This window comes from Phoca vitulina, unplaced genomic scaffold (genome assembly GCF_004348235.1).
Source record: "Phoca vitulina isolate PV1807 unplaced genomic scaffold, GSC_HSeal_1.0 scaffold73, whole genome shotgun sequence".
NCBI classification, from domain to species: domain Eukaryota; kingdom Metazoa; phylum Chordata; class Mammalia; order Carnivora; family Phocidae; genus Phoca; species Phoca vitulina.
In genome coordinates, this window is record NW_022589776.1 from 749,726 (window position 1) to 762,005 (window position 12,280).

General features: G+C 34.6%; 1 protein-coding gene across 2 annotated transcripts in view; it reads left to right on the forward strand.

The window, feature by feature from the left end:
* Window positions 1-12,280, forward strand: part of SUCO (SUN domain containing ossification factor) — an 86,769-nt gene that overhangs the window by 38,611 nt on the left and 35,878 nt on the right. For both annotated transcript variants that reach the window (XM_032393398.1, XM_032393397.1), the window contains exons 10-11: window positions 9,357-9,464; window positions 11,076-11,181. In XM_032393398.1, the coding sequence (XP_032249289.1) occupies window positions 9,357-9,464; window positions 11,076-11,181 (214 nt within the window). The remainder of the gene's footprint in view (window positions 1-9,356; window positions 9,465-11,075; window positions 11,182-12,280) is intronic.

Sequence of the window (12,280 nt, forward strand, 5' to 3'; positions counted from 1 at the left end):
GCTCTGAAAAATGCTGGTATTATTTTAATAGGGTTTGCATTGAATGTATAGATTGCTTTGGGTAGTATAGATACTTTAGCAATATTTACTCTTCCAATCCATGAGCATCTAATATTTTTCCATTTCTTTGTGTCCTCTTCAATTTTTTTCCTAAGTGTGCTATAGCTTTTAGAGTACAGATCTTTTACCTCTTTGGTTAAGTTTATTCCTAGGTATCTTATGGTCTTTGGTGCAGTTGTAAATGAAATCAGCTCCTTGATTTCTCCTTCTGCTGCTTCATTATTGTTGGTGTATAGAAATGAAACAGATTTCTGTACATTGATTTTATATCTTGCAACTTTGCTGAATTCATGTATCAGTTCTAGCAATTTTTGGGGTGGAATCTTTGAGATTTTTGAGAAGATCTTTGAGAAGATCATATGGTTCTTATCCTTCCTTTTATTAATGTGGCGTATGATATTGATTGATTTGTGGGTATTGAACCACCCTTGCAGCCCAGGAATAAATCCCACTTGATCATGGTGAATAATTCTTTTAATGTAGGATTTGATTTGCTAGTATCTTGTTGAGAATTTTTACATCCATGTTCATCAGGGATATTGTTCTGTAATTCTCCTTTTTAGTGGGGTCTCTGTCTGGTTTTGGAATCAAGGTAATGCTGGCTTCGTAGAATAAGTTTGGAAGGTTTCCTTCCATTTCTATTTTTTTGGAACAGTTTCAGAAGAATTGATATTAACTCTTCTTTAAATGGTTGGTAGAATTAACCCCTGGGAATCCATCTGGCCCTGGACTCTTGTTTGTTGATTTTTGATTATTGATTCAGTTTCTTTGCTGGTTATGTGTCTCTTCAAGTTTTCTATTCTGGTTCAGTTTTGGGGGTTTGTATGTTTCTAGGAATTTATGCATTTCTTCCAGATTGCCCAATTTGTTGTTATGTAATTGGTCATAATCTCTTATAATTATATTTCTGCAGTGTTGGTTGTGATCTCTCCTCTTTCATTCCTGATTTTATTTATTTGGGTCCCTTCTCTTTTCTTTTTGGTAAGTCTGGGCAAGGCTTTATGAACTTTGTTAATTCTTTCAAAGAACCAGCTCCTAGTTTCGTTGATCTGTTCTACTATTTTTTAAAATTTCTGTATCATTTATTTCTGCTCTAATCTTTATTACTGGCTTTAGGCTTTATTTGCTGTTCTTTTTCCAGCTCCTTTGGTGTAAGGTTAGGTTGTGTATTTGAGAGTTTTCTTGCTTCTTGTGGAAGTCCTGTATTGCTATATACTTCCCTCTCATGACCGACTGACTTCGCTGCATCCCAAAGGTTTTGGACTGTCGTGTTTTCATTTCAATTTGCTTCCATGTATTTTTTAAATTTTTTCTTTAATTTCCTGGCTAACCCATTCATTCTTTAGTAGGATGTTATTTAACCTCCATGTATTGGTGGTCTTTTCCAAATTTCTTCTCGTGGTTGACTTCAAGTTTCATAATGTCGTGGTCTGAAAATACACATGGTACGACCTCAGTCTTTATGTACTGGTTAAGACCTGATTTGTGACCCAGTAAGTGATGTATTTGGAGAATGTTCCATGTGCGCTTGAGAAGAATGTGTATTCTGCTACGTTAGCATTAAATGTTCTGAATGTATCTATTAAGTCCAGCTGATCCACTGTGTCATTCAAAGCCATTGTTTCCTTGTTGATCTTTTGCTTAGATGATCTGTCCATTGCTGTAAGTGGGGGTGTTCAAGTCCCCTACTATAGTGTATTGTATTATTATCAATGAGTTTAAGTTTGTTATTAATTGATTTATATACTTGGCTGCTCTCACGATGGGGGCATAAATATTTACAGATGTTAGATCTTCTAGTTGGATTGACTTCTTTCTTATGATATAATGCCCTTCTCCATCTCTTATTACAGTGTTTGGTTTAAAATCTAGTTTGTCTGATATAAGTATGGCTACTCCAGTTTTCTTTTGATGTCCATTAGCATGATAGATGGTTCTCCACCCCTTCACTTTTGATCTGGAGGTGTCTTTGGGTATAGAATGAGTCTCTTGTAAGCAGCATATTGATGGGTCTTTTTTTTTTTTTAATACATTCAGATAGCCTGTGTCTTTTGATTGGAGCATTGAGTCCATTTACATTCAGAGTAATTATTGATATGAATTTAGTGCCATTGTATTACCTGTAAAGTCGCTGTTCCTGTAGAATATCTCTGTTCCTTTATAGTCTCTGTTGCTTTTTGGTCTCTCTTTCCTGCTCAAAGGGTCCCCTTTAATATTTCCTGCAGAGCTAGTCTAGTGTTCATGAACTCCTTTAGTTTTTGCTTGTCTTGGAAACTCTTCATCTCTGCTTCTATTCTGAATGACAACCTTACTGGATAGAGTATTCTTGGCTACATATTCTTCCCAATTAGCACGTTGAATATATGCTACTTTCTTCTGGCCTGCCAAGTTTCTGTGGACAGGTCTGCTGCTAACCTTATGTGTCTACCATTGTAGGTTAAGGACCTTTTGTCCCTAGGTGCTGTCAGAATTCTCTCTTTATCTTTGTATTTTGCAAGTTTCACTGTGATATGTCTGGTGTTGACCTGTTTCTGTTCGTTTTGAGGGGAGTTCTCTTTTCCTCTTGGACTTGAATATGTTTCCTTCCCCAGATTAGGAAAGTTCTGAGCTGTAATTTCTTCAAATAAACCTGCTTCTCTTTCCTGCTCTTCTTCTTCTGGGACTCCTATGTTACGGATATTATTGTGCTTCATGGAATTGCTGAGTTCCCTAAGTCTGTATTCATGATCTGCTAGTTTTCTTTCCTTCTTCTTTTCGTCTTCATTATTTTCCATAATTTTATCTTCTGTTATCACCTGTTCGTTCTTCTGTTTCTTCCATCCTCATTGTGATTACATTCAGTCAGTTTTGCAGCATCTCATTTGTAGCATTTTTTTTTGGCCTGACAAGTTTTTTAGGTCTTTTATCTTTGCAACAAGGGTTTCTCTGGTGTCTTCTATGCTTTTTCAAGCCCACCTAGTATTTTTTTTTAATTAATTTATTTGAGAGAGAGAGAGAGAAGGCACAGGGGAGTGGGGCGAGGACAGAGGGAGAGAGCAGACTCCCCACTTAGCACGGAGCCCAATGTAGGGTTCAATCCCAGGACCCTGAGATCATGACCTGAGCTGAAATCAAGACTTGCTGCTTAACTGACTGAGCCACCCAGGTGTCCCAACAAAATATAATTTTTTAAAATATATTTACAATTGCAACAAATAAATAGCTGCTCAGAAATGAATTTAACAAGATATATATTACTTTCATGAAAATTTTTAAAAATAATCTTACTGAAAGACATTAAAAGACAAAAGGATATGTCCTATTTATACATAAGAAAACTCAATATCTGAGTCATCTGAATATTCAGTAAAATTCCAAACAAAATTCGACATGACATTTGGGGAATTCAACAGGCTAAGTCTGGGATTAATAAGAAAAAAGCAGAAGCAGAAGAATAGCCAAGATGGTCCTGAAGAATATGATGCAAAAACTTGCCCTTCCTGATACTGTGATCCATAAAGCTAATGAAAGTGTGGTGTTACTGCAGGTGGTGATAAACTGACAAGTGGAACAGAACAGGGAGTACAGAAACAAACCCATGCTTATAAGGAAACTTTATGATAAAGGTACATTGTAAATCAGAGGTAAAGTGTGGAACTACTGAATAAAAATGTCAGATCTCTCCGACATTAAAAAAAAAAAAAAAGATAGCTTAAATTTTTAAATTCTAGAGAAAATTTGCCTTTCACCTTTAGGTTTTTGATCCCAGTGGAATTTTTTCTATATGGTGTGTAGGAGGGATTCATTCTTCCCTCCCCATTTTTCTGTTAGATAATTTTTTTTTTAAATCAGGCTTATCTTACCAAACAAATCAAAGCACACCTAGTTAAAGGTCCAAGCACTCCCCATTGCAAGCAAGAAGGAACTCTGCAGAGGACTGACCTGTGGGAAAGAGCAGCCAAACACAGCAGCAGAGTGCACACAGCATACACCAGAAACACTTCCTGAAGTGCCAGGCCCCAGACAGTGTATGACCCCTTCTTAATATAGCATTACTCTCAGGAACAGGAAACATTACAAGCTTTCATAATATGCAAAAGACAGAAACCTAGACAAAATGACAAGACAGAGGAATTTTCCCCAAAAGGAATATCAAGAAATCACAGCCAGGGATTTGCTCAAAACAGTTAACAAGGAGTGTATCTGAACAAGAATTTAGAACGACAGTCATAAGAATACTAGCTGGGTTTGGGGCGCCTGGGTGGCTCAGTCAGTTAGTGGCCAGCTCTTGATTTAGGGCTTTGCGCTCAGCTGAGGAGTCTGCTTGTGGATTCTCTCTCCTCTCCCTCTGCCCCTCCCCCTGCTCACACTCATGTGCATGCGCGCTCTCTCTCTCTCTCAAATAAATAAATCTTTAAAAAAATTACATTTTAGGGTGGGGGGATGGGTTAGCCTGGTGATGAGTATTAAGGAGGGCACGTATTGCATGGAGCATTGGGTGTTATACGCAAGCAGTGAATCATGGAACACTACATCAAAACTAATGATGTAATGTATGGTGACTAACATAATAAAATAAAATTTTAAAAAAATTACATTTTGTTGTATATAGATGTCTAGTTTTTTTTTAAACGAATCTTATATCCAGCTATCTTTTTATATTCTTTTTCTAATAATACGTAGATTTTCTTTGGGATTGCTATGTAGAAAATTATAGCTTCCCTACAAATTTTTCTTTTTTAAAAAAATTTTAATCCTTTTCATTGTATTTTGCTTTCTTTTTGTCATTACATGCTGGCAAGGTCCCTGAGAAAATCGTGAATAGAAACAGTGATAGTAGTCAGTGTCATCTTATTCCTTATTTTGGAGGCATTGCTTCTAATCTTGTACCATTAGGTATCTTCTAAGTTTGGAACTCAGTTATAAAACCATCTGGGCCTATGGGAAGATACTAATTTTCTTTTAAGGGTATAATTTAAAAACTAATACGTTCACATGGTTCAAACCCAAAAAAGTATTTCAAAAGGGTAGGGGAGTTACAGTGAGAGATATTCTTCTAATCTCTGTCATCCATCTTATTCAGTGTTAAATTTTTAGTTATCTTTTTAGTTTCTTTATGCAAATGTAAATGTAAATTTTTATTGATCTCCCTCTTTTTACAGAACTTAGTATATTATACACACTATTTTTCACCTAGAGTTGAATTTTAACTTAACAATATCTGGTCATCTTTCTTCCTTTCTTTCTTTTTTAAGATTTTATTTACTTATTTGACAACACAGAGAGAGAGGGAGAGAGTAAAAGCAAGCAGGGGGAGCATCAGGCGGGGCAGAAACAGGCTCCCCCGCTGTGCCAGGAGCCCGATGTAGGGCTCAATCCCGGGACCCTGGGATCGTGATCTGGTCATCTTTCTATTTTGTTCATAGAAAACTTTTTCATTCTTTTTGATAGCTGTATAAAATTTCATTATATGGTTTTACCAGTATTCAACTAGACTTCTGATGGTGGATATTTGGTGTTTTAATCTTTTGCTGTGGCAGACAGTGTTACTTATAAATAAGCTTGGGCATGTACTGTTTTGTACTGGTGTGAGTAGATGGGAATGTTTTTAAACTACTTTTAAACGAAATAGGGTTTTTTGATAGCTGCATAATATTCCATTGTATATATATACCACATCTTCTTTATCCATTCATCTGTTGATGGACATCTTGGCTCTTTCCATAGTTTGGTTGTGGACATTGCTGCTATAAACATTGGGGTGCACGTACCCCTTCGGATCACTACATTTGTATCTTTGGGGTAAATACCCAGTACTGCAATTGCTGGGTCGTACAGTAGAGGTTATGTGGTATGGTGAGCGCTGTGAATTGTGTAAGACTGATGAATCACAGACCTGTACCTCTAAAACAAATAATACATTATATGTTAAAAAAAAAAAAGTAGGAAGGGAAAAATGAAGGGGAGGAAATCGGAGGGAGAGACGAACATGAGAGACTATGGACTCTGAGAAACAAACTGAGGGTTCTAGAGGGGAGGGGTGTGGGGGGATGGGTTAGCCTGGTGATGGGTATTAAAAAGGGCACGTATTGTATGGAGCACTGGGTGTTACACGCTAACAATGAATCATGGAACACGACATCAAAAACTAATGATGTAATGTGTGGTGATTAACATAATAAAATTAAAAAAAGGAGTAGTTATAAGACTAGGTTTACTGTTCTTGAGTTAGTTTTAGTAAATAATATTTTTCTAGGAATTTGTCTTTAATCCATTTTTGAAGTTTTTGTAATAAAGTTGTTGGTAGTATTCTTTTATTGTTTTAATGATTTTTTTAAAAATTCCTAATATTTTAATTTATGTCTTCTCTCCACAGACCAGTTTGACTTTATTGATTCCCTCTATCACGTCTTTTTTTTCTGTTTTGTGGATTTCTGCTTGAAACTTTATTATCTTATATTTTCTTTAACTTCAGTCTATTGAACTTAATTTTTTTTCAGATATACACATTAAGGTTATAAATTTCCTTCCTAATTGTATCAACTAAATTTTGATACATGGTGTTTCATCATGCTACTCTTGTGTTTAGATCTCTGTCTGATCTTTTAAAATTCCTGACTTATAAATAATTAAAAAGAAGCATATTGAAATTGGATTTGTCAACTTTTATATGTAGTTCTATTAATTTGCATAGAATATTCTTTGCTTCTAAGAAAACATAAAAAATGAGGCAAAAAAAATGAAAGAGCATTTTATTTTATTTTATTTTTTTTAAGATTTTATTTATTTATTTGAGAGAGAATGAGAGACAGAGAGCATGAGAGGGAAGAGGATCAGAGGGAGAAGCAGACCCCTCGCTGAGCAGGGAGCCCGATGTGGGACTCGATCCCGGGACTCCAGGATCATGACCTGAGCTGAAGGCAGTCGCTTAACCAACTGAGCCACCCAGGCACCCTGAAAGAGCATTTTAAAATCAACTAACTGAGGAATAATTACATACCTGCTTATATTTTATATATTATAAGGCTATTTATTAGGTGCATACAAGTTTTAGAATTGTTAAATCTTAGTGAATTCCCTTTTTTTTTTCGTGTTTTTTTAATTTAAATTCAATTAACCAACATACAGTACATCATTGGTTTCAGATGTAGAGTTCGATAATTCATCAGTTGCGTATAACACATAGTGCTCATCACATTGAATTCACTTTTTATACCTGGTAATACATTTGTTTGAAAGCTCCTTTTTTCTGATACATAGCTCATGTCTTAGAAATGGAGAACATTGTATGCAAAAGAAAGGTGTGGGAGAATTACCATTTTATTTTCTTCTTAATGCTCTTTTAGAATTATTTTCTTTGTTAATAACAAGCAAAGTCTGAGTTCGATTTTCTTTAGTTCCCTCCCCCAAAGGTGTTTTGGTGGTATGGGATATGTTTAAGCTTTGGAGCCAGATAGATAGAACACTTAAAGGACCCACACACTTTCTGTCATGTTCCTTTGCCTCCTCTAAGGTGTTGTCCCTGCCTGCATTGCTGAAATGATTTATTCCTACCACATTCTCTTTCCAACCTGTAAGGTGGGAGAAAGCAAATGGAGAAGTAGCAGCTCCCTTTTAAGGGCTTGACCTGGAAGTTGCACTTGACACTTCTGTTCACAGCCCTTCTTCACCCCAAACTAAATAACACAGCCAAGACTGAGAAGCACAGTCTTTGAGGTGTGGCCATAAGCTAGCTACATTTGGGGTGGTGGTGGGAGGGGGCCTCTTATTAAAAGGCAGACGAGGAGAATGTGAAGTAACCAATTAATGTTTATTGAATTGTTTTATAAAATGGAGATAATGTTCTTTGCAGTTTGGTTGTACGAATTAAGTCAAAGAGTGGATGTAAATCATCTAACATAGTATCTGACCCAGAGTAAGCATTCAGCAAATATTAGTTTGCTTCTCTTTATGAGCTTTTCTCTGAAACCTGATTGTTTTTGCCATCTGCTAGAACTTGGTTCTTTTGCTCTCATAAATTAAACACAATATGTTAATTTTAATGCTCTTGATTTTATTTGTCAATATATTGGTATAGTAATTACTTTTTGAAAGTATTGATTAGAGTGCTAGATGTCATGAGTATTTTTTTATTATTATTTTACATTTTTAAAATTTTATTATGTTAATCACCATACATTACATCATTAGTTTTTGATATGAGTATTTTTTTTTTCCGAAATGCCACGCTGTGTGCAGTTTTATTTTACACACATGGCACCATATTTGTAATTCTTCCTAAGAAGCAGTGTTTTATGGCATTTTTCTGTGTCCATAAATATAGGTCTCTGGCATCATTTTTATAGAATAGCTTTATTGAGGCATAATTGACATAAAAATATATATACACACATGTAAAATAAACTGCAACATGTCAAAATGTACAGTTTGATAATTTTTGACATTTATACATCTATGAAACTATCACCACAATAAAGATAATGAACATATCCACCTTCCTAAAATGTTTTCTCATCCTCCTTTGTAACTTTTCCTTCCTAACTCCTGTGCCCCTACAGCAATTACAGATCTGTTTTCTATCACTATAAGTTACTTTACATTTTCTAGATTTTTATATAAATGGAATGTATAGTTTTTTTTTTTTTTAAGATTTTATTAGAGAGAGAGAGCACGAGCAGGGAGGAGGCGCAGAAGGAGAGGGACAGGCAGGCTCCCCACTGAGCAGGAACCTGAGATCATGACCTGAGCTGAAGGCAGATGCTTAATGGACTGAGCCACCCAGGTGCCCCGGAATGTATAGTTTCTAGTAAAATTTTTAATGCCTGTTGGTATTTCATTGTTTGGGTGGACCATACTTGAATCCTCTATGCTAGTAAACATGTAGGTTGACTATTTCTCCCTGCTCTTATAAACTGTGCCTTGCTATATTACAATGTATATACAAGGGTGAATGTTTGAAGCTATATGTCCTTAGGATAAATTTCTAAAAGTGTATTGTTAAATCAAAGACTGTGGTACCCTTTGAGACCATGTATATGCCAAATTGCCCTCTAGACTAGTCACTTTACATTTTTGCTAGCTTTCCTTAGTGAGGTCATTCCTTCTCCAAGAGTTAAAAAAAGAACCTTTAAAAAAATACTGTAGGACAAAAGCAATATCTTGTGTTATTATAGTTATCCCACCCCCCCAACTAATGATATGCTTGGGAAATAATGAGTGACTTAATGGAAGTCTAGTTTATGCAAACTGTTTATGTTTAATATGAACTATTATTTTGGTTGGCTTATCTCAGTAATTGTCTTGTGTTCTTTTTAAAGGTTTGTTATTGAACTTTGTGAACCAATTCAAGTAAAACAGCTTGATATTGCAAATTATGAATTATTTTCTTCAACTCCTAAAGACTTCCTGGTTTCTATCAGTGACAGGTAAATGCTAAAGGTGCTTTCTACAAGTTTATGTTGGATCTCCAGAATAAAAATTTTAAGATGGGTCACTTTTTAAAACTTCATTTTATTTTTTATTTTAATATATCAATTTCTAAGAATATAATAATACGGTAGTATTAGGCACTTGCTAATCAACTTACTTTCATTAACTCATATAGTGTTTATAATCATATGATACTATTCCTTTATAAGGTAAGGAAACAGACAAGGAAAGGTCACATAATTTGTGAATTGGAGAATCAGAATTCAAACCTAGATCTGTCCTTATTTTTAATTATTATGCTCTGTTCCTGCCAAACATTTCTTTAAAAAGTTATTAAAAACTTTCACGAATACTTCATTTTATATATCATGAGGTATATTTATGTTAAAGTATAATTTAAAACTTTGTTACGTGTGTGTGATTATGAAAGAATTAACATGAGGAATTTGATAAAGAATCACAATCCATTCAATCAAAGATAACTTATTAGCATTTTAATATATTCCTTCCAGGCCTTTCTGTATATTCATATATTTACTAATTCTATTTAAAAAAATCAGCTTTTACTGCTTATATCCTGATAATATCCTTTTGCCTTTTAAACACCATTTAAAAATTTTTGAGTATAATTAACATAGGATGTTACATTAGTTTCAGGTGTACAACATATTGATTCAGTAATTCTCTACATTAAGTATACCATTTTTAATGAATGGTTTATATTTTTCCCCCACTGGAGGTATTTACTCATTCAGTAAATACTTTTTGAGTGTCTCTGATGTGGCATGTAGAATGCTGTTATTTATTTAACCATTCTTCTGTTGTTGATCATTAATGGTTTCTCATGCTCTTCTCCCACCTCACACTCTGCACTGCATATATGCAGTTATTGAAATTAATTCTCAAGACCTCTTGAATTCCATCCATTTTTCACCTAATAACCTTGCTCAGATCACTTCTTTTTCTCTAAGCTGTTATTTTCTTATATGTCAAGTGGACATACCCAGCTTTAACAAAGTGTTTTTTTGTTTTAATAGCACTCCATTACTTTGAGGGATTTTTAAAACACTGTAGAAAACAAAAATAATACTTTAAGGCTTTTATGTTTGATTTTCTTTTAAAGATGGGGAAACAGCTATGTAAGATCTGTGAAATTCTAGTCTAATGGTAAAGGATTTTTTCTGTTTCCCTTTCCACCAGCACTTTTATTTGTATTTTATATCATCACACACTTCTTAGTACATGAAGAGTAGTACCTGCTTCCAAAACAATCTCTTGGCTACTCTGTTTTAAAACCTCCAGTTTACTTGGAAGCCCAAGAAGCCACTTTGGTCCTACTTTTTGTCTTCTCCTTTTCTTGTTTTCTCTTTGTTAATGGTGTGAGTTTTGCAAGATATTCTTTCCCTGTAAAGAGGAACTTGTCACAGTTTAGTTGGAAAAGAAAATGCATTTCTTCAACTCAATATTTTACTATTTAAACTATGTTAAGTGAGTGTGTGCACCTGGAGAGGAAAAAATTAAACAGGATATATTTTGAAGATGTGATGGAACCTCTCAATATGTGGTTTATAAATTTTAAAAAGAATGTTTATATTTATATTTCCTAGATATCCCACAAATAAGTGGATTAAGCTGGGTACTTTTCATGGTAGAGATGAGAGGAATGTCCAGAGTTTCCCTTTAGATGAACAGATGTATGCAAAATATGTGAAGGTAATGTTTATACCTACAGGACTGTGTTTTATAATGAAAACATACCTATTATTCATACGTTTTTATACCTCACCCCACCTTTTTAGAAATCATAAAACTTAAGAGGAAATTTAATGTAGTGTTCTTTTTGATAAAATGATTCTCACTTGCATTTATTATTTTATGAAACAAATATTAATACATTCCCTTTTGTATAACTGGGAAGTTAGGCTAATCGTTTTGATATTTGCAGCTCTGATGAAATTTCAAATTTTTAAAAAATTTTTATTTATTTATTTTCTCAGAGAGAGGGGGAGAGAGAGAAAGAGAAAGAGAGGACACAAGCAGGGGGAGCGGCAGGCAGAGGGAGAAGCAGGCCACCCGCTGAGCAGGGAGCCTGATGCGGGACTCGATCCCAGGACTCTGGGATCATGACCTGAGCTGAAGACAGACACTTAACTGACTGAGCCACCCAGGCATCCCTGAAATTTCAAATTATGTCTTAATATTTTTTTGAGTCTTAATGTAAAATGTCATCTTCATAGTATCATGTCTTTCTGTATTTCAAAGTCCAAATCATTGTTAGTCACTGAAGTCTTTAAAGCAGGTCTGATTTTTTTATTAGAATCTGGTTCTTAGATTGTTTTAATTTTAATATCCAGTTATTTGTCTTCCATCTTTTGCCTTTTCTGTTGTATATTCAAGTGAAATATTCTTTGTCCAAATACCAATTTCAAGTAAACTTTTAAACACTTTTATTCAGTATTTCTGCGCTTCCTCCACCAATATAGAGAATGAATTATCTACCAAAGTAGAATTATCACTCTTGAATTGGATTTTAGACAAAATACAGGAATTTCCTACTCCTCTCCTCCCCTCTTTTTTTCTTTAAAATAATAGCACACCTTAAAGTACCACTGTGTTTTGGAATGATAGCAGCTCTGATTTCTGTCTTTTCTTCTTTAAATGTGAGAACTTATAGCTACCTGATCGTCCTCTGGGATTTTACTGTCTGTCTTTTTTAAGCATGTATTAAATTGGCTTCTATGAATGGGTAAACTTGTAGTATTCCTAGTCTCAATATAAAAATGCTAAATTCTATTTTTAAAATACAGTTGAT